Below are 16,681 nucleotides of genomic sequence, written 5' to 3' on the forward strand. Positions count from 1 at the left end.
ATTCGCTTATAATATTCCCCGATATAGTCCAGCGTGACGAGACTCATGACAGGTTTTGGTAAGCACCAAAACCAAATGGCCAGCAAAAAGAGTCACGCCACATTCTCCCGATGAAATCTGCATACAATTATACAACCACCACTTTTGTTTTAACATCATGTCTATCCATATTTTTTCTTTTTTATCTTCGTACTGAAAAATCTACTTTTTGGGTCTCCAAAACAGACCACTGTGAACAGTCACCGTCCTGCTTTACGGCATGTTTTCCAACAAAATAGTCACCGAACACACGCATCTCACAATTCTCATCATCGACATGGCTCTCTTTAACAGACGGTGCCTCGAATCCCCACTCCACGACCAATCCCGCGGACTAAATCTACATGGCTGAACCATGGCGTCGACAACTGGCTAAGCATACCACCACTTTGCCACTTCCGCATTCTCATCTCTTCAGGTAGTCCTCGCGACTGGCTTCTCCGCCCTCCAAAGGAAGAAAGCACAAATGTTGACAACCTTGAGCGCCGCAGCCGTCCACAGTGCGCCGGCCAGTCCGACGGAACTATGAGCCCATAGTCCCCCGAAGATAGCGCCGGCCAACAACAGCAGCGGTGCGGCGGCCCTTCGGTTCCTCTCGACGTTTTGCGTGAGTCCTGCCATCAACAAAGGATCCGAGAACAAGTCGCAATAGATGCTCGTCAGGACAACACTCGTGAGACTGTTGTACTGCAGCGCGCGACTGACCACAGCTTGACCGCTGCTCTGGAATGCCACGAATGCCAACGGCACCAGAACCTCCCACCGCAACTCGTTCTCGGACCCTTGATCGATCGTGACCACGACGCCCGCGACGACGACCAGGAGCAACTGGAACCCAAACGAAGCCATGAGCACCCAGCGCTTCTTGGGGGAGAAGAAGCGATGGAAGCGGGCAAAACAAAACGACCCGGCACAGAACGAGGCGATGGAGAGGAGCGACCTGATCCATCTCGTGCCCTTGGTCGGCTCGATCAACCCGAGGCCCGTGTAGACGGTGTTGCCGGTCTGCATACTGACAAAGGAACCCCAGATGAAGACGGCCGAGCTGTCGAGCAGACCGGTGATGACGTACGAGAGCAACAACAAGAGATCAGCCCATCGCTTGTCAATGTCTTCGGTGAGATACTCGGTCAACGGCACGACGCCATGGGATCCGCGAACCTTGCCGTGTAGAAGGGGCTGCTCTTCATTGTCCGACGAAGATACTTGGTTGGGTCCAGAGCGAGCATCTCCAGATGACCCGTTGAGAGTGCCGTATCCGTTGGCGGGAGCCGAGGTCATGGTGGTGGACGGCTGGACTGATAGTGCGTCTTGTCGCCGTGGTCCTTATGGCCTGACTTGGAAGTACAATCCTCGTGATCAAGTGACTCGAATCGAATTGAGATGATCGTGGTTTGTAGCGAGGAAGTGTGACGAGGGAACGGAAAATCCTAGTAGACCAAAGAAGTGGCGCTTGGCGCGAAGCAGGAAGGCGTAAGTCGGGTCGAGGTACGAGAGTAGGCGAGAAGGGAGAAGAGAGGAGAGAAGATTCGGCAAGCAAGAGAGAGAGAGAGAGAAATGGACGAGATAAACAATCTGCCGGATGGGATTCTTTATGTTGTAACGAGGGAGATTGACAACAATAATGCTGATAGTTGTGACGAAGGGATTGAACGGTTTGGGGTGACTCTGTTTCTTTCCCCGGTCGATCTCAGAACCCCCGCATAATCGTTTATCCGGGAGACATCATGACGTCCGCCCCCAGTACATTTTACATATAATACGGAGCACTACCTGGGTATCTCTCACCCACAACCCTGAACCATTTACCCCGGCCCTTTTTACATTTTTGTTTCTTGTGCCTTGCTTCTTATCTGAAAAGGATACACGAGGACAAAGAAGGTATACTAAGATGAAGTTCTCTTCGTGGTCACTCTCACTGCTCCTGGCGGGCACCACTACCATTGCAGCCCCGACCATAGACTGGACGACTTCACACCTACAACGACCCATTGAAGACAACACAAAAAGCGGCAAGAACCCGTACACCCCAGGCAACAAAGACCCGTTCGACCACAAGGTCGACTCGTGGGCCGAGAAGCTTCAGCCTCTGCCATGGCGAAACGGACAAGGTGCCACCATGATGGGTCCCCGCAACAAGGACCGAGAGAGGCAGAACCCGGACATGCTTCGACCCCCCAGCACCGACCACGGTAGTCTGCCCAACATGAGGTGGAGTTTTGCAGACTCGCACATTAGAATCGAGGTAAGTCGGGGCAAGACGTACTTCAAAAACCTCTGTTCCTATATGCCGTGACGGAAGGGGGAAAAACAGCCTCTAACTTTGTGTGTGTTTTCTCTTCAGGAAGGTGGATGGACCCGACAGACCACGGTTCGCGAACTGGGTTCGTCGGTCGAGATCGCCGGTGTCAACATGCGTCTGGACCACGGCGTCATTCGTGAACTTCACTGGCACAAGCAAGCCGAATGGGCCTACGTTTTGGAAGGGAGTGTCCGAGTCACGGCCCTCGACACCGAGGGTGGTCAATTCATCGACGACCTCCAAAAGGGTGACTTGTGGTATTTCCCGTCCGGTCATCCCCATTCCCTGCAAGGCCTGAGTCCCAACGGTACCGAGTTTCTGTTGGTCTTTGACGATGGGAACTTTGACGAGGAATCCACATTTTTATTGACGGATTGGTTGAGTAAGTTTTGAGCTCTCTCTCTCTCTCTCTCTTCGTCTTACCGCCCCATCCACGATGAGAAAATGCACACGTTTCCAGTTCTGACGCCCACGTTCTAGTCCACACGCCCAAATCCGTCCTGGCCGAGAACTTCCGCCTGGCGCCGGAGGTGTTCAAGGCGATCCCCAAGTCCGAAAAGTACATCTTCCAGGGGTCCATCCCGGGGTCGATCGAGGACGAGGAACCGAGGGGCGCCAACGTCAAGAAGTCCCGACTCCAGTTCACCCACAAGATGCTGGACCAGGAACCCCTCAACACCACCGGCGGGCTCGTCAGGATCACCGACTCGACCAACTTCCCCATCAGCAAGACCATCGCCGCCGCCCACCTCGACATCGGCCCGGGGTCCATGCGGGAGATGCACTGGCACCCCAACGCCGACGAGTGGTCCTTCTTCATCTCGGGTCGGGCCCGGGTCACCGTCTTCGCCGCCGACGGGACCGCCCGCACGTTCGACTTCGTGGCCGGCGACGTCGGGGTCATCCCCCGCAACATGGGCCACTTCATCGAGAACCTCAGCGACGACGAGCCCGTCGAGGTGCTCGAGATCTTCAAGGCCGACAAGTTCCAAGACTTCTCGTTGTTCCAGTGGATGGGTGAAACCCCCAGGCGGATGGTGGCCGATCATATCTTCGCCGACGACCCGGTGGCGGCCAAGAAGTTCCTCGACGCCGTCGACAATCCGGTCGAAGATCCCATCCGATCCGTGCCTCACGTAGGGAAGACCGGTATGGATTGAGTGAGTGAGTGGGTGGCCAGAAGTGATAATTGGAAAAAAAAAGGTCTCCAAGAACGGAGCTTTTTTCCCCTTTCCAGAAAATGTAAAAAATAAAAACGGACACGCACACACAGCCACATTAGAAAGTAAGCAGCTGCTCTCCGTCGTACGAAGGGGCCCGTGGCTTGTCTCTCAGAAAGATCCATCCTTTGGGAGTATTCCGTAAGAGTAAACCCCCTGTCCGGCAGAACGTTTAACCCCACTAAATTTGTAGATTTTGGTGCGGACTACGGAGTAAGGTATGAGGGTTCAGTTACGGAGTAAAGGAGTAATGATTGTACACTATGTACTCCGTAATTTATACTGTACATACTTCTGCGTCGAAACTGAGCCTCCGAATAAGAAACACTTTGCCCGTTGGGGACTCCGAATTCGGTACTCGTAGTCATACTCATAGTCAGAGGTGTTATCCGCCGGGATATACGGAGTACTAGTAAACGCCCTCAAAGATACCTAGTGATCAATGTATATCCTTCCCTCATATGCACCTAACAAAAATGTCCTGTCGTCCCCAGTCTGTTCGCTCTGCAAGCTTGGACTTGTCGCAATCAACACGCTTTGTCCCATCTCCTTTATCAACGCTCCAACGGTCTCTGAAATCACCATTTCATCCGCCGAGAAATTAAGCACGACCAATGCCCTTTTCTGTGTGTCCAAGCTGCTGGTTTTGACATAGCTAAACACCTTCTCGTTCTTGCTGTCAAGCAGGTCGAACGTGCCGTGGACAAAAACATCAGCATAATATTTCCGTAGCTTCAACATGTCTCGGTAAAATGATAGCACACTCTTTGGATCTCGCAACTGCTTGGCGGCATTAATCTTCGGATAATTATCGTGGGCCCTCATCCACGGCGTGGCATCGGGTGCGGTGAAGCCTCCATGGGGAGAATCATCCCACTGGAAAGGGATGCGAGAATGATCTCGAGCCAGGATCTGGAGACCATTCATGACCTTTTCGACCCGCTCGGGATCTCCGCTTTGTTCTGCTTCCTGATAGAAATTATTGCTCTCAATGTCCTTGTACTCTTCTATCGGCCAATTCCTAGGCATATTGGTCATACCGATCTCTTGGCCTTGATACAAGAATAATGTGCCCGTCAAGGTCGCCTGCCAGAGAGCGATCATCTTGGCCGAAGTCTCCCAGTGTTGCACGAGGGAGTCATTACCGAATCTCGAGACCGCTCTCCCGTTGTCGTGGTTCTCGCAAAACACTGTCGTCCATCCGTCTGTACCCTCGATGAACTTCTGCCACCTCTCCACAAAAGTCTTGAGAGTCGTCAATTTCCATGGTTGAAAGTCATACTTGCTTCCGAACCCATCTCCGGTCCCGAGTCGGATCATGTCGAATTGAAATACCATGTTCAATTCACGCTCGCCGGCACTGACATAATCCAGCACTTGTCGCGGATCGGGAGTGTTAGATAATTCCCCGACGGTGACTGTGTCGTAGTGATCAAGCACCTTGGTGTTCATTTCCTTCAGGAATTCGTGGATTCGAGGCCCGTTGCACCACATTTCCGGAGCTTGCTGCCATTCACTGTTGGGGTCCGTCATCTTTGCATCGACAAACTCCGTACGTTTGCTGTACTTGTTGACTGTGTCCACCCGGAAACCATCCACGCCTCGGTCCAGCCAGAAGCGCATGGCGTTGTCGTAGATGGCCTGTCGACAGGCCTCATTGTCCCAATTGAGATCGGGTTGGTCTGACGCGTAGAGATGCAGATAGTATTCTTTTGTGAGTTCGTCCCACGTCCAGGTTCCACCGGCAAAGTAACTACGCCAATTGGTTGGCGGTCGCCTGTTGCCGTCTTGATCATAGCGTGCCGGCTTCCAGATATACCAGTTTCGTTTGGGATTGTCCTTCGAAGAGCGAGATTCCTTGAACCACTCATGTTCTTTCGAGGTATGATTGACCACAAGATCCAAAATCAGTTTCATTCCTCTCGAGTGACATCCTTCCACCAAACTGTCGACGTCTTCAACTGTGCCATATGGAGCATACACCTTCTGGTAATCGGAGATGTCGTATCCCATGTCAGCTTGAGGACTCTCAAACATAGGTGATAGCCACACGACATCGACCCCTAGAGTGCTAAGGTAATCAAGTTTTGATACCAGTCCAGGTATATCGCCCCAGCCATCGCCATTCGAGTCCTTAAAGCTGGCAGGATAGACTTGATAAATTATGGCATCTTTCCACCAAGGATGGGATATTCTCGAGATCATTATCGTCAAAATGTGGATGGCACAACTTGAAAGATCAGAATTCAAGTGTCTCGAGTCATGCGAACGAGGGGTTTAATGATCAGAATGCGGATGAGAATTTCGTCTCGGCTGGATTGGGTGCCTCGGATCTTGATACAGCATCGGGACAAGGTCAACAAGAGGAGGCACTCTGCTTTTTGTCACCTTTACTCTGAGGCCAGCACGCTGAGCCGAAACAAATGCTCTCCGTGTATTCTCCGACTGTGCCAACATTCACTCCGAAACAAGGTCCGGCATAGTATTAGGATATGGTTGCGACGGTCGATCGTCGACCTCCGACTTGCCTCCGGCTCGGCATGCAGGACAATGGCAATGTGGCGTCCAGATAGAACCATGTAGCCAATCAAGGATGGAGATTGGAGGTCGTCCCATGCGTCAGAACCAGCTTGTTGACAATCATCTGCAAACTCCACATATTTTCTTTGCATATTGTTCTTCTCCATGCGGAGAACATGGTCTGATAGATCGCATGGAAGGGAACCGGAAAGTGCTTTCGTAGCAGAGGCGAAGACAGATATAAGACTCCGTCAGCCGCAATGCGAGAGATACCGTCGTCTGAATTTCTCCATTGCTCATTTCGTCTTGTTCTTGCTCACACAGGAGATAAGTCCCTCAGGTTAGTGTGAATTTCAACCATGTCTGCAGACAACAAAGCCGTCCCTATGGATGCCGACCATGACGAGACCGTTCCTAGCAATGGCAGGAAGGACACTGCCATAGACCAACATGCCCTCAGCCACGAGGCTCAACAAGGTGCCAATTCCGAACACACCATGAGTCTCATGAAAGCCATCAAATTGTATCCCAAGGCTATCGCATGGTCGATCCTTCTCTCCTCGACGTTGATCATGGAAGGATATGATCTCGCATTGCTTGGAAGTCTGTACGCCTCTCCAGAGTTCAACAAGAAATACGGCACCTACAGTGTGGACAAAGAGAAATGGCAAATATCTGCGGCCTGGCAGTCTGGATTATCAAACGGTGCTCGGGCGGGAGAAATCTTTGGTCTCATCATCGCCGGTTGGGTGTCCGACAGATATGGGTACAAGATGACAACCATCGGATCGCTTATCTTCATGATATGCTTTATATTCATTCTTGTTTTCGCTCCCAACTTAAAAGTCCTCGTTGTTGGAGAGATACTCTGCGGTATGTATAGAGTATAGACCTTGTGAACGTCGACTTCTGCTAATATACACCCTAAGGGATGCCCTGGGGTGCTTTCCAGTCCGTAACACCCGCTTACGCCTCAGAGGTTGCACCAACGGTACTCAGACCTTATCTTACCACCTTCATCAATAGTAAGTAAGCAAGTCTCGTGTCAGGCATCCGGGCTGATACCTTTGCAGTGTGCTGGGTGATTGGCCAATTTTTTGCGGCTGCTGTTAATCGCAGCTCTGTGAACCGGACAGATGAGTGGGCATATCGTCTCCCATTCACGATCCAGTTCCTGTGGCCCGCCCTGATCATCGGAGGTGTTGTATTTGCCCCTGAATCCCCGTGGTGGCATGTTCGCCATGGCAATCGAGCCGCCGCAAAAAAGTCCTTGCTTAGACTTACCTCCCGCAATGAGCCGAATTTTAATGCCGATGAGACCATTGCTCTGATCGAGCACACCAACGAGATGGAAAAGTCCATGAGCGAAGGCGTAACGTATCGAGACTGCTTCAAGGGTGTAGATCTTAGAAGAACCGAGATCGTGGTAGGCATCTGGTTGGTACAAACTCTGGGTGGTCAAAACCTGATGGGATACTTTGCCTATTTTCTGTGAGTCTTCTTCTGAACCTTCTGTTTCTCAGCTGACTTGCATGGAAGTACTCAAGCTGGGATGGACCCAACCAATTCTTTCTCGTTGTCTATGGGACAATATGCCCTCGGTATCATCGGAACTGCGGGTTCTTGGTTCTTGATGAGCAAACTTGGGAGACGGACGATCCATTTTAGTGGCCTCTGCGCACAATTCACGCTCTTGATCATCGTGGGATGTCTGTCCTTTGCAACATCGAACAATGCAACCTGGGCGATTGGTGCAATGCTGGTAGTCTTCACATTCGTGTATGACTTCACTGTTGGACCAGTGACCTACTCCCTGGTTTCGGAACTGTCTTCAACCCGGTTGAAGGCGAAGACAATCGTACTTGCTCGAGCAGCTTACAACGCCAGTAACATCTTTGTGAACGTCATGACGAACTATCAACTGAGTTCGACAGCCTGGGACTGGAGCTCACGTGCCGCTTTCTTCTGGGCAGGAAGCTGTCTCCTCTCAGCAGTCTGGGTATTCTTCCGTCTTCCAGAACCCAAGGTGAGCCTTTCAGTGTCGAATCCGAGACTTGAAGCGCTGACTTGATGACTTTGTAGGGACGAACATACGCGGAACTTGACATTCTATTCGAAAGACGTATCTCTGCCCGCAAATTCGCATCGACCAAGATTGACCCTTATACTGAGTATACAACGCCAGAGAAGAGGCTGTCCATGGGTACAGAGGAGCTAGATGTTGTCCTAGACAAGCACTGAAGGACTGCCTCTGGGGTTGTGGCAGAATCGAAGTACAGAAGAATAAATTGCGGCCTGAAACGATATGCCTTTACATCTGTTGTCAAGTCTTCTTCTGGTCGAAATCCATAAAAAGTTGCTTGCTTGCAGGCAAGTGTATGTGGCGAGAAATTGGTGCCACCATGCTAGGAAGCATTTGATCAACCTTAGTTACCAATAGAGGCAGATATTTGTCAGAACCTCCGGGTAATTTTGCGATCAGTGAGAAGAAGTGTTTCAAGTTGTCTTCAGGTCCGATTTCAAATCCGTTGGACTTGACATCTTCCATAGGTATGCAGGAGATGACATCAATAAGCGTACAAGTAATGTCGAATACCTTCTCCGTCAATCCGATACCATGCATCTGCATGCTATGATGCGGAAGCTTCCAGGTTGAGATTGCCAAATCTTGTGCAATCTTGAGAGGATAGCGGAAGGTGAGATTCTCGTGCACCGCGTCGCTTGATAGGTATCCCAGCATTGTACATAACTGCCAAATGATCGTTCTGAGCCATTGTTGTGAAACGCGAATATTGGCAAGCTGAGTGTCGACGACATCTAAGGATGCAGGAACACCAGTGCGGATCTTCTGCTCTAGCTCAACGAGATACCTGGAGGAGCATGTAGTACTGGCTCTGTTCCATAAACTGATGAAGTAGTCGTCGATCGGCCTGAAAAGCTCGGCTAGGCATCGAAAGCCAACTAGATTAGGACTTTTTCTCGTCGCTCTTTTAATGCTTGGACTTTGTGGTGTGATCTGTAGAGTGATAGGCCGCCGCCGGCGGATTGCGTGGGACCTGTCTATGATCAGAGAATTCAATGAGAGATGCGTGAGCTGCTGACCTTTCAGATATCAATAGTAGCCAGAACAGCGGACCGAACATTTCGTCAAGATCTTCATTTGCAGAGTCCATAGTGGCCGCTATGTATAGAGTGGTGGTTTCACGAAGCAAATACCATGCTTGTCTATGTTTGCCTAACGCCGAATGACATCCATAGATGAAAAAGATCAGAAAGAGTGTCTGCAAGCTAGGGATGGCCAGCGAATCCAGATGCCCTCGAATCGCAAGAGCTTCTTTCAGCAAGGCTTGACCATATTCTGATGGCTTCTGATGAACTCCTGCCACTGCTAAATAGCTTTCGCTGATCATGTCTGTCTGAAGAAGAACAAACGCACAAAACGCACATACTAGACCATATGCTTCATCGTCGTTATTGTGCGTGGCGGCAGAGACCGTCTGTTCGATAAGTTCGGCATTCAAAATAGGCACGGTTGAACTCAAGTCGTACAAGAAGACTCCTGCAAATTCATCAACCACGCGATTGGGTTGCAACCCTGCATTCCGCGTAAACCGAGGTTTCGTGGATGAAGTATCCACTTGGGGACTCGTGATGGATTCAGGAAGATTAGAGAACGTGGGAGACGTGTAATTGAGGCTGTCGAAAGGTAAAGGTAGCAAGTTTTCAGGCCGTGAAACAATTACAGCGCCGACACCGATGGGCGTTGGAAGCCGCTCTGAGTGAGGTCTGGGTTCACTAGCTCCATACAACAGTCCTGGTTGATCTTGCTGGCTTGTGGAAGACGAATGATCTGTCTGGGATAAGATCGTTGTCTCTTGAGAGTTGCGGATTTCGTTGATGACATGAGCACTTGCTCCTTTGCGGCCCTTTCGCTGTCTCGTGGTCAGGAAAGTGCATTTGAGACCTGCGTCGAGGCATGAAGCACATGGTTGACCCAGGCTGCATTTAACCTTCCTCCGCCGACAAGCGTCACAAGCCTTTGAGACAGCGGCACGCCTCATAGTAGTAAGACAAAGAGCATTGATATGAACCAAGGCATCGCAATCCGTGTGCCGGGCAATGTGAAGAAGCCGGTGTTCGAGAAATGACCCAGATATCAAGTACTGCGGTGACCAAAATATGTACGTAGGCTCGGCACACCTCCCTCGAACAAGAGCAGTGCTGGCTTAGTGTAAATAAATAGAGACTAACTCTGCTAAGTGCAACAATGCCGAGGCTGATGCCAGTTCCAGGTAATTCGATATATGGACACGGAATACGAGTACTTCTAGATATAAGTACGTACAGTTTCACCATGAGACTTGAATAAACAGACGGTCTACACGTTGCAAAATGGACGATGAAGGCTTGTGCTAAGTCGATACCCCATGTCTTCCAACTTAACCGCCACGGCGCCTTCGAGAAAGCGACCTTATTCCCGCGCGCGACATGCTTGTCTCCGATGCAGGAGGCAGAAGCTGCGCTGCGACAATACTCGTCCCTGCGCACTATGCATTCGAGTTGGAGTCGCTTGTGAGGAACGTCCCTCAGGATCTCGGTATGTTCTCGACTATGCGCAAGTTCATGCCAGCGTCCACTCACTAGACCACAGGTTCTCGACAACGCCATCCTCGCGCCCACATCGCGAAGACCATCATGCTTCTCCGGTACAAAGCCTCCACGATGATCGACCATCTGCTCCCGAGACACCTCTGCTGAACAGCAGTCCTACCTCGAGAAACGGGCGGGACGCTCAAGGGCAACAATCGGCCGAGAATACGCCTCACCTCTATCGACCAAGGACATCAACCTACGAGGTTGTGGATAAGATCTTCAGAGAGCACAATCCCCAAGGCACAATTCACCACACTTCTGCTGCCATACCGGGTGGTAGTCCTGACGCGAGGACCAATAATTCTGGCATTCAGTATCTGCTCGTGTCAGATGTTATTGGTGAAGATCTACCGCCGTCCGATATCATTGACCTCACATTGGACGCTTACACCAGAGCTGTACATTGGTTCATGCTCATGCTTCACCTGCCGTCCTTCAGAGCTGACTTGCAGAAGTATCAGACCACAGGCTATGTGCGGGCTGACAAAGTACCCTCACTGGTCCTAACTATTCTCGTCATCGCAGTAGGTGCCAAATATATAACATGCCAGACTGTAGGCGAGAAATGCCCCGGCTTTGACCTACATGGTCTCAGTGATAGATTCATTGGCAAAGTGGAGAAGCACTTGCTAGACGTGTACGAAGCTGCTTGCATCGAATCCGTCCAAGTCTCGGCGATCCTCTCATCATTCTACCTCTACCAAGGGCGACCTAGTCGCAGCGTTCCTGTCAATGGGAGTTGTCTGCGGGTTGCTATGACCCTGGGGCTGCATAAGGAATCAAGCTGGAAGATGCGAGACCTCGTGACTCGAGAGCTTTGGCGACGTCTCGCTTGGGTCATTTACACCGCCGAGGTCTTTGGGGCTCTAGCATATGGAACGCCAGGCACAGTACGCGATGATGAATGGGACGTGGCACTACCTGAGAATATTGGCGACACATCCGAAACATGTCCTGGCTTTGCGTCGACGGAAACTTACGAAGGAGAATCCTGTGGTCCAGTGACCATCCTCTCTTATCAGCGGTATAAATTCCGCCTGTATCGTATTGCCTCATCGATAACGAGGACTATCTACCGACCCAGCGGAGCTTCCTGGGATTATGTCGCCACAAAGATCAAGACCATCAACGACCGACTCCAGCAATGGGAAAAGAGCATACCCCCGGAACTTCGCCTTTCGAATCTCAGAGTGACAGCAGATAATGAGGGTGATCAACGAATGATCAAGATCTTTCAACTACAGGCGCTTGTTCTCCAGCTGTCATACGACAACATTCAGCTAGTTTTGCACCGCCCCTTGTTTACCATGAATCGAGCACCGTCATGGCCATCACTGAACGACAGCGGCCAAGTTCAAGGAACCTTTGGGGAGGTCTCGAATCAAAGCTCCAGTGATCTCAATGAGATGATCAAAATAAGCAGGTACCAGTGTTGGGTATCTGCCATGAGAACCTCCAAGATTGGTGACCACGCTGAAATCCTGTCTGCCTCACGGGAAACTCACGGAGGTGCTTATGTCGGGATTCAATCATTCACCGCTGGTGTCGTGCTTGGGATATTTGCTCTCTCAGATCCGCTCTCCGACCAGGCCCATCAAGCTAAACGTGCTGTAAGCAAGATCATCAAGCTTCCTCGTTTATACGAGTATCGTACAACGATCTCAGATCAATGCGGTGTTATCCTCGAAGAACTCTTGCGACTTATACTGGCGGAGGAGATGAAAGCATTGCTCGTTGAGGGTGACGCTTCCGCCAAGGCCGGTGAGTCAGACCAGGCTGTGACGGGGAGCCGCGACAACTCGAATCCAGTGGACACTGAGCAGACCAGACAACAGAGGTTTCCGAGGGTTGATTTTGATCCTCCTCTGAACAACGCCGACGACTTTCCAAGCATGGACACTCTACGAAGTTTCCCGGATCAGTCACCAGAGATTCCCCGGGACATCTGTATGGGCAATTTCAGCGATGCGCTGCTATCGCTACAAGACATCAGGACGTCCAATACTTTTGACAATACTACTCAAGCATGGATATGGGACGATTTGATTTGGCAACCCGAAATGTCATGATATTTTAAATGATAGCGCTACCAAATTGATTCCGTTGCGTCCCACGGCAACAGTTGATCGAAGTCATCCAGTTCTAGATCAGGTAAGGACATTATGAAGCTGTTGGCAAGATCATCGTCGTCCTCCTCGTGAGGCTGATGTACCTGGTCCTTTTCTATTCCTGATCCTGAAACCAGCTTTGTCATGGCTGGCATGCTACTATCCTCGACATGGAATATTGATGCTGGGCTCTTTAGCACTTCGACCGAAACTGGAGTGGGACCACCAGTTGCATCCATCGTCGAATGTTTGGCATCCTCCTTCATTCGGTATGCTGCCGTATTCAACATTGAGATTGTGGTGTCTGCAAGCTGATATGACTTTGCAAATTCAAGCAGGATTCGCCAGCAAAGGTAAAATTTCTGAAAGCTGATTTCTCGGACCATATCGTCCTGAGACATGCTGTACAGGAGATGAGTGACGGCCGTGGGCTCCAAGGCTGCAATGGCAGTCTCTGGCAGAAACTGTACCAAGTCCTCAGCGTATAGGTCGCTGAAAATTTCGGTAACTGACCTCGCCGATTGACAGACCATTTTTGCAGAAGACGCTGTCAAGTCTGCATTTGTTTGGCCGCGACCTGATGGGTTAGCCAGCGGTCTATATATTGTCATGAGTGTCATGCAATAATATCCCGTTAACAAGGCCTTGTGCACCCTAACAACCTTGTGCTCGTTGGCAACTCCAATGATCCCTCCCTGGGATTGATCCGAGTGCACGCTGACTGGCAATTGTTGGAACCAGTGTTGGAGCTCATCTCCGCAGACGCTAATCTCGATGTCCGTCAGCTCGCTGGAACGAGGGATCAGTGAGATTGTGGATGGTCGTCTCCCACGGGCAATTTGTGTCCTTTGAGGTTCATAGTGTGATGATAACACTTTCTCAATATGCAACGCCAGTTGCGCCAAGGCAATGCAGCATTGTGACAGAATCACACACTCACCCGGATTCCCAGGTTGAATAAGTGAAGTCTCTTTTATGGCTCGATGGAGTGAGTCTGATCGAAGGTCATCAATCTCGAGCGATGGCATGCTCGTTGTATCCGGTTTGAACTGCACCGGTCTCCTTAGAGTAACCGCCATCAGACGATCTCTGATTAGGAGTGACCACCAGGTAAGTCTTGTCGTGACTGAAGAACCTGAGCATGAAGTAAAATCTATATTCGAGTCCCAACCGAGACTGCTGGCATGCATTGTCGCGACACCCATCCAGTGATAATTGTCTCTCAGTGTACCTGAATCGCCGTCCCAGAAGCTAAGCAGAATGGCGGATTGGATGATTGACAGACGGTCCGATTCGACATCGAAGTCATGCAGTAACCTGGCGCGGTCGAAACAGATCCTTCTGACTGATTTTCGGCATCCTTCCTCTAGGCTGTTGCCTATGAATGCCGTGGCAGCAGAGAGTAAGGACTGGAAGACAAGGAGGCTGACTGTGCGTTTTCCGCCGTTGCTGAAGACGGCCGTCAAGATCCCCTCGAGATCAAGCATGGGTGTAAAAGGGTGGACCCATTGCATATATGCCTGGAGGAGCAAGTCTCGGATCGGGGCATCGGGAATATCAAAGGCTCCTTTGCTTCGGAGGAAGTCGAGGTCCTCTGGAGAAATGTTTGTGGACAATGGTGTGATGAAGGAAGGGAGGGTAAGACACTGGGATTGGTCACTGATGACCGTAGATGTAGGAGAAGGATACGATGCCACTGGGTCTGACTTCGAGTTCTGGGTTATCTTGTCTAGCGGGGGATTGAAGAAGTCGATTATGGGTAGTGTTCCGAAATCACCGGGCGAGAGGGTGAGCGTCTTCCCGTGGACCGCTGCCGCCCTTTGGTGACTTTTCTGCTGCATCGAGGGCTGTTCTGTTTTGATAGTCGTCCGTACATCTTCGAAATCGATGATGGCGTCACAAATGGGACTCTGTTCTTCACCATTTTTCCGGGCTTCGAGGAAAGACGGACACAGGACGCGGTCCCCGGCATGCCGCCGTTTGCTCACCGGAAGAACGCACGTCTTGTTGTCGAGTCTGCAGTTGGTGCACGGTGACTTCGTCTTGGTGACGTCGCATCTGACCTTTCTTGCTCGACAAGACTGGCACGCTCGAGGCGACCGTCTGCTGAGGCCGTTGCGTCTGATGGATATTTTGGTCGGTACCGTTGTCTTACCGCTGCCCGGAGAGTCCATTTGGAATACAGAGAGAGAGGGGGGAGGATATGGAGCCAATCAGAGTTGATCTCCGGGTTGATTCTGTTTACTCCTTTTTACTCTCTTTTCACTCGACGCCAGTCGATATTGCAAGGCGTTGTTGACGAGGTATGAAACTCTCTCTCAATACATTACGTGGATATGTATATATACACACACACAATCAACATTGACCTGCCACAGTGCACGCCCTTTTAATCAGCATCTTCATCATCCCATGCTTGGATTCCGGTCTCTTTCCGGCGGAATCTCGTCAGCGAGGCGCGGTTAGGCGAATGTATGGCCACTCTTATTGGCCAGCCTTGCCTCCGACCTGCCAATCCCACAGCCTCGTTTCCGGTCGCATTTTCCACTCACCCCGAAACACCCAAGGAACGTTGGAAGATGAGATCAGCGGGCTACTCAATACCAATGCTTTCTCTGGTTAGGTTCAAGCTTACCGTAATGAAGTATTTTGAGTTGAATATCAGTGTGCTATTTCCCCTTCCGAGTCCATGCAGCCGTATACATCCGTACATGCAGGTGCACAGGACTCCTCTGTCATCCCCGCAGGCTGCCTATCTACTGTACCCAGCAAATCCTCTAAGAATTGGTCTTGAGCATTGAGGGAGATGCTCAAATGAGCCTCATCCTCCAACACCTTCAACTTGGCACCTTTGATCAGTGAGGCTGCATTCCTCGCCATGGCCACCGGGACATTCGCATCACGACCTCCATGCCACAAGCAGATGTTGAACCCTTCCTCCGTGTCGAGATCGGCCAGGTCGAACCCCCAATCTCCGGCGATCAACCTGATGTCCAGGTTTATTCCTCCCCCGGATGGCTGCCTGTAACTCTCGTGCATGGCCTCGACCAGTTTTGTCGTGACCTCCTCGCTATCGACGCACCTCGCGTCGGGTTCGGGTTTGGCCTTCATGGCCCGCACCAGCACTTTTCTCATCCGTTCCGGGTGCTCGCGGTCTCGGGCGACGGATCCAAAATCCCAATCCATCAACCACCCGACAACTCCCCCGAACCATTTCGACGACGCGGTCAACATGAGGATTCGGACCGGCCACGACATGCCCGCCGTCCCCAGGCTGAGGGGGTACGCCCCGGCCACGACACACGCGCCCAGTAGTCTTCCGGTCTTTGACACTTCCTTGACACAAGCAAACACGTAGGGCGCGCCACCAGACGCTCCGACCACGTAGAAACCGTTGATAGACAAATGGTCGGCCAGCTGCAGGACGTCCCTGGGCCAGTCGAGGACACTACGGTTGGGTTGGAACGTGGAGAGCCCCATGCCCGGTCGATCGACGGAGATCAGTCTAGCGCCATGTCGTCGGGCGGCCGACACCAAAAAGTCGCCTTCGATGCGAGATCCCGGAAAGCCGTGACAGTAAACCAACACCGGTTTGGTGGTGGTGGTGGTGGTAGTTACGTGTGCTTCTTCTCCATCTTTCCCTGCCGCTGCTGCTGCTGCTGGTGTTGTTGTAGGAGGGTCGTAATCAATATAGGCGAGGATACGACCGTCGGTGAGAGTGACTTGAGAGGTTGTCATCACAACAACGCAATGGTCATATTACGTGCCATGAATGTGAGTACCTATTTACATACAAGCAGTCGTGTGCTGGAAATATACCACGTTGATACTCTTCTGTA

At 51.2% G+C, this 16,681-nt stretch overlaps 8 protein-coding genes across 9 annotated transcripts; 3 read left to right on the forward strand and 5 right to left on the reverse strand.

Moving 5' to 3' along the window:
* Positions 1–135: 135 nt before the first annotated feature.
* PV06_10579 (uncharacterized protein) lies at positions 136–1,684 on the reverse strand. The gene has a single exon (XM_016412144.1). The coding sequence runs from the start codon at positions 1,318–1,320 to the stop codon at positions 454–456; it is 867 nt and encodes a 288-aa protein (XP_016257452.1). The 5' UTR covers positions 1,321–1,684; the 3' UTR covers positions 136–453.
* On the forward strand, positions 177–4,029 carry PV06_10580 (uncharacterized protein). The gene is made up of 3 exons (XM_016412145.1): positions 177–2,284; positions 2,384–2,723; positions 2,822–4,029. The coding sequence occupies exons 1-3, from the start codon at positions 1,931–1,933 to the stop codon at positions 3,499–3,501; spliced, it is 1,374 nt and encodes a 457-aa protein (XP_016257453.1). The 5' UTR covers positions 177–1,930; the 3' UTR covers positions 3,502–4,029.
* PV06_10581 (uncharacterized protein) lies at positions 3,846–6,202 on the reverse strand. The gene has a single exon (XM_016412146.1). The coding sequence runs from the start codon at positions 5,764–5,766 to the stop codon at positions 3,994–3,996; it is 1,773 nt and encodes a 590-aa protein (XP_016257454.1). The 5' UTR covers positions 5,767–6,202; the 3' UTR covers positions 3,846–3,993.
* Positions 6,203–6,384: 182 nt separating this feature from the next.
* On the forward strand, positions 6,385–8,689 carry PV06_10582 (uncharacterized protein). Its single transcript, XM_016412147.1, has 5 exons — positions 6,385–6,954; positions 7,011–7,106; positions 7,155–7,572; positions 7,621–8,107; positions 8,164–8,689. The coding sequence occupies exons 1-5, from the start codon at positions 6,441–6,443 to the stop codon at positions 8,320–8,322; spliced, it is 1,674 nt and encodes a 557-aa protein (XP_016257455.1). The 5' UTR covers positions 6,385–6,440; the 3' UTR covers positions 8,323–8,689.
* PV06_10583 (uncharacterized protein) lies at positions 8,119–10,142 on the reverse strand (the record flags this gene model as incomplete). The annotated part of the gene is made up of 2 exons (XM_016412148.1): positions 8,119–9,137; positions 9,184–10,142. 2 exons carry the CDS (start codon positions 10,140–10,142, stop codon positions 8,405–8,407), a joined length of 1,692 nt encoding a protein of 563 aa, XP_016257456.1. The 3' UTR covers positions 8,119–8,404.
* Positions 10,143–10,422: 280 nt separating this feature from the next.
* Positions 10,423–14,731, forward strand: PV06_10584. Of its 2 annotated transcripts, XM_016412150.1 has the most exons (3): positions 10,423–10,678; positions 10,733–13,111; positions 13,178–14,731. In XM_016412150.1, exons 1-2 carry the CDS (start codon positions 10,509–10,511, stop codon positions 12,801–12,803), a joined length of 2,241 nt encoding a protein of 746 aa, XP_016257458.1. In that variant the 5' UTR covers positions 10,423–10,508; the 3' UTR covers positions 12,804–13,111; positions 13,178–14,731. The 2 variants fall into 2 exon arrangements, with proteins under 2 accessions (XP_016257458.1, XP_016257457.1); XM_016412149.1 differs by having other exon boundaries at positions 10,733–14,731.
* PV06_10585 (uncharacterized protein) lies at positions 11,830–15,185 on the reverse strand. Its single transcript, XM_016412151.1, has one exon. It carries the CDS (start codon positions 15,014–15,016, stop codon positions 12,821–12,823), a length of 2,196 nt encoding a protein of 731 aa, XP_016257459.1. The 5' UTR covers positions 15,017–15,185; the 3' UTR covers positions 11,830–12,820.
* Positions 15,186–15,499: 314 nt separating this feature from the next.
* On the reverse strand, positions 15,500–16,635 carry PV06_10586 (uncharacterized protein). Its single transcript, XM_016412152.1, has one exon. The coding sequence runs from the start codon at positions 16,578–16,580 to the stop codon at positions 15,504–15,506; it is 1,077 nt and encodes a 358-aa protein (XP_016257460.1). The 5' UTR covers positions 16,581–16,635; the 3' UTR covers positions 15,500–15,503.
* Positions 16,636–16,681: the final 46 nt, after the last annotated feature.

This window comes from Exophiala oligosperma (assembly GCF_000835515.1).
Source record: "Exophiala oligosperma strain CBS 72588 unplaced genomic scaffold supercont1.14, whole genome shotgun sequence".
Taxonomy (NCBI): Eukaryota; Fungi; Ascomycota; class Eurotiomycetes; order Chaetothyriales; family Herpotrichiellaceae; genus Exophiala; species Exophiala oligosperma.

Excerpts from the sequence above, each read along its gene's own strand:
- PV06_10579 (XM_016412144.1), bottom strand. The coding sequence starts at position 1,320 with ATGACCTCGGCTCCCGCCAACGGATACGGCACTCTCAACGGGTCATCT.
- PV06_10580 (XM_016412145.1), top strand. The coding sequence starts at position 1,931 with ATGAAGTTCTCTTCGTGGTCACTCTCACTGCTCCTGGCGGGCACCACT. Across the intron at positions 2,285-2,383 it reads ACTCGCACATTAGAATCGAG|GAAGGTGGATGGACCCGACA; the intron begins GTAAGTCGGGGC and ends TTTTCTCTTCAG. Across the intron at positions 2,724-2,821 it reads TTTATTGACGGATTGGTTGA|TCCACACGCCCAAATCCGTC; the intron begins GTAAGTTTTGAG and ends CCCACGTTCTAG.
- PV06_10581 (XM_016412146.1), bottom strand. The coding sequence starts at position 5,766 with ATGATCTCGAGAATATCCCATCCTTGGTGGAAAGATGCCATAATTTAT.
- PV06_10582 (XM_016412147.1), top strand. The coding sequence starts at position 6,441 with ATGTCTGCAGACAACAAAGCCGTCCCTATGGATGCCGACCATGACGAG. Across the intron at positions 6,955-7,010 it reads TGTTGGAGAGATACTCTGCG|GGATGCCCTGGGGTGCTTTC; the intron begins GTATGTATAGAG and ends ATACACCCTAAG. Across the intron at positions 7,107-7,154 it reads TCTTACCACCTTCATCAATA|TGTGCTGGGTGATTGGCCAA; the intron begins GTAAGTAAGCAA and ends ATACCTTTGCAG.
- PV06_10584 (XM_016412149.1), top strand. The coding sequence starts at position 10,509 with ATGTCTTCCAACTTAACCGCCACGGCGCCTTCGAGAAAGCGACCTTAT. Across the intron at positions 10,679-10,732 it reads GAACGTCCCTCAGGATCTCG|GTTCTCGACAACGCCATCCT; the intron begins GTATGTTCTCGA and ends ACTAGACCACAG.
- PV06_10585 (XM_016412151.1), bottom strand. The coding sequence starts at position 15,016 with ATGGACTCTCCGGGCAGCGGTAAGACAACGGTACCGACCAAAATATCC.
- PV06_10586 (XM_016412152.1), bottom strand. The coding sequence starts at position 16,580 with ATGACAACCTCTCAAGTCACTCTCACCGACGGTCGTATCCTCGCCTAT.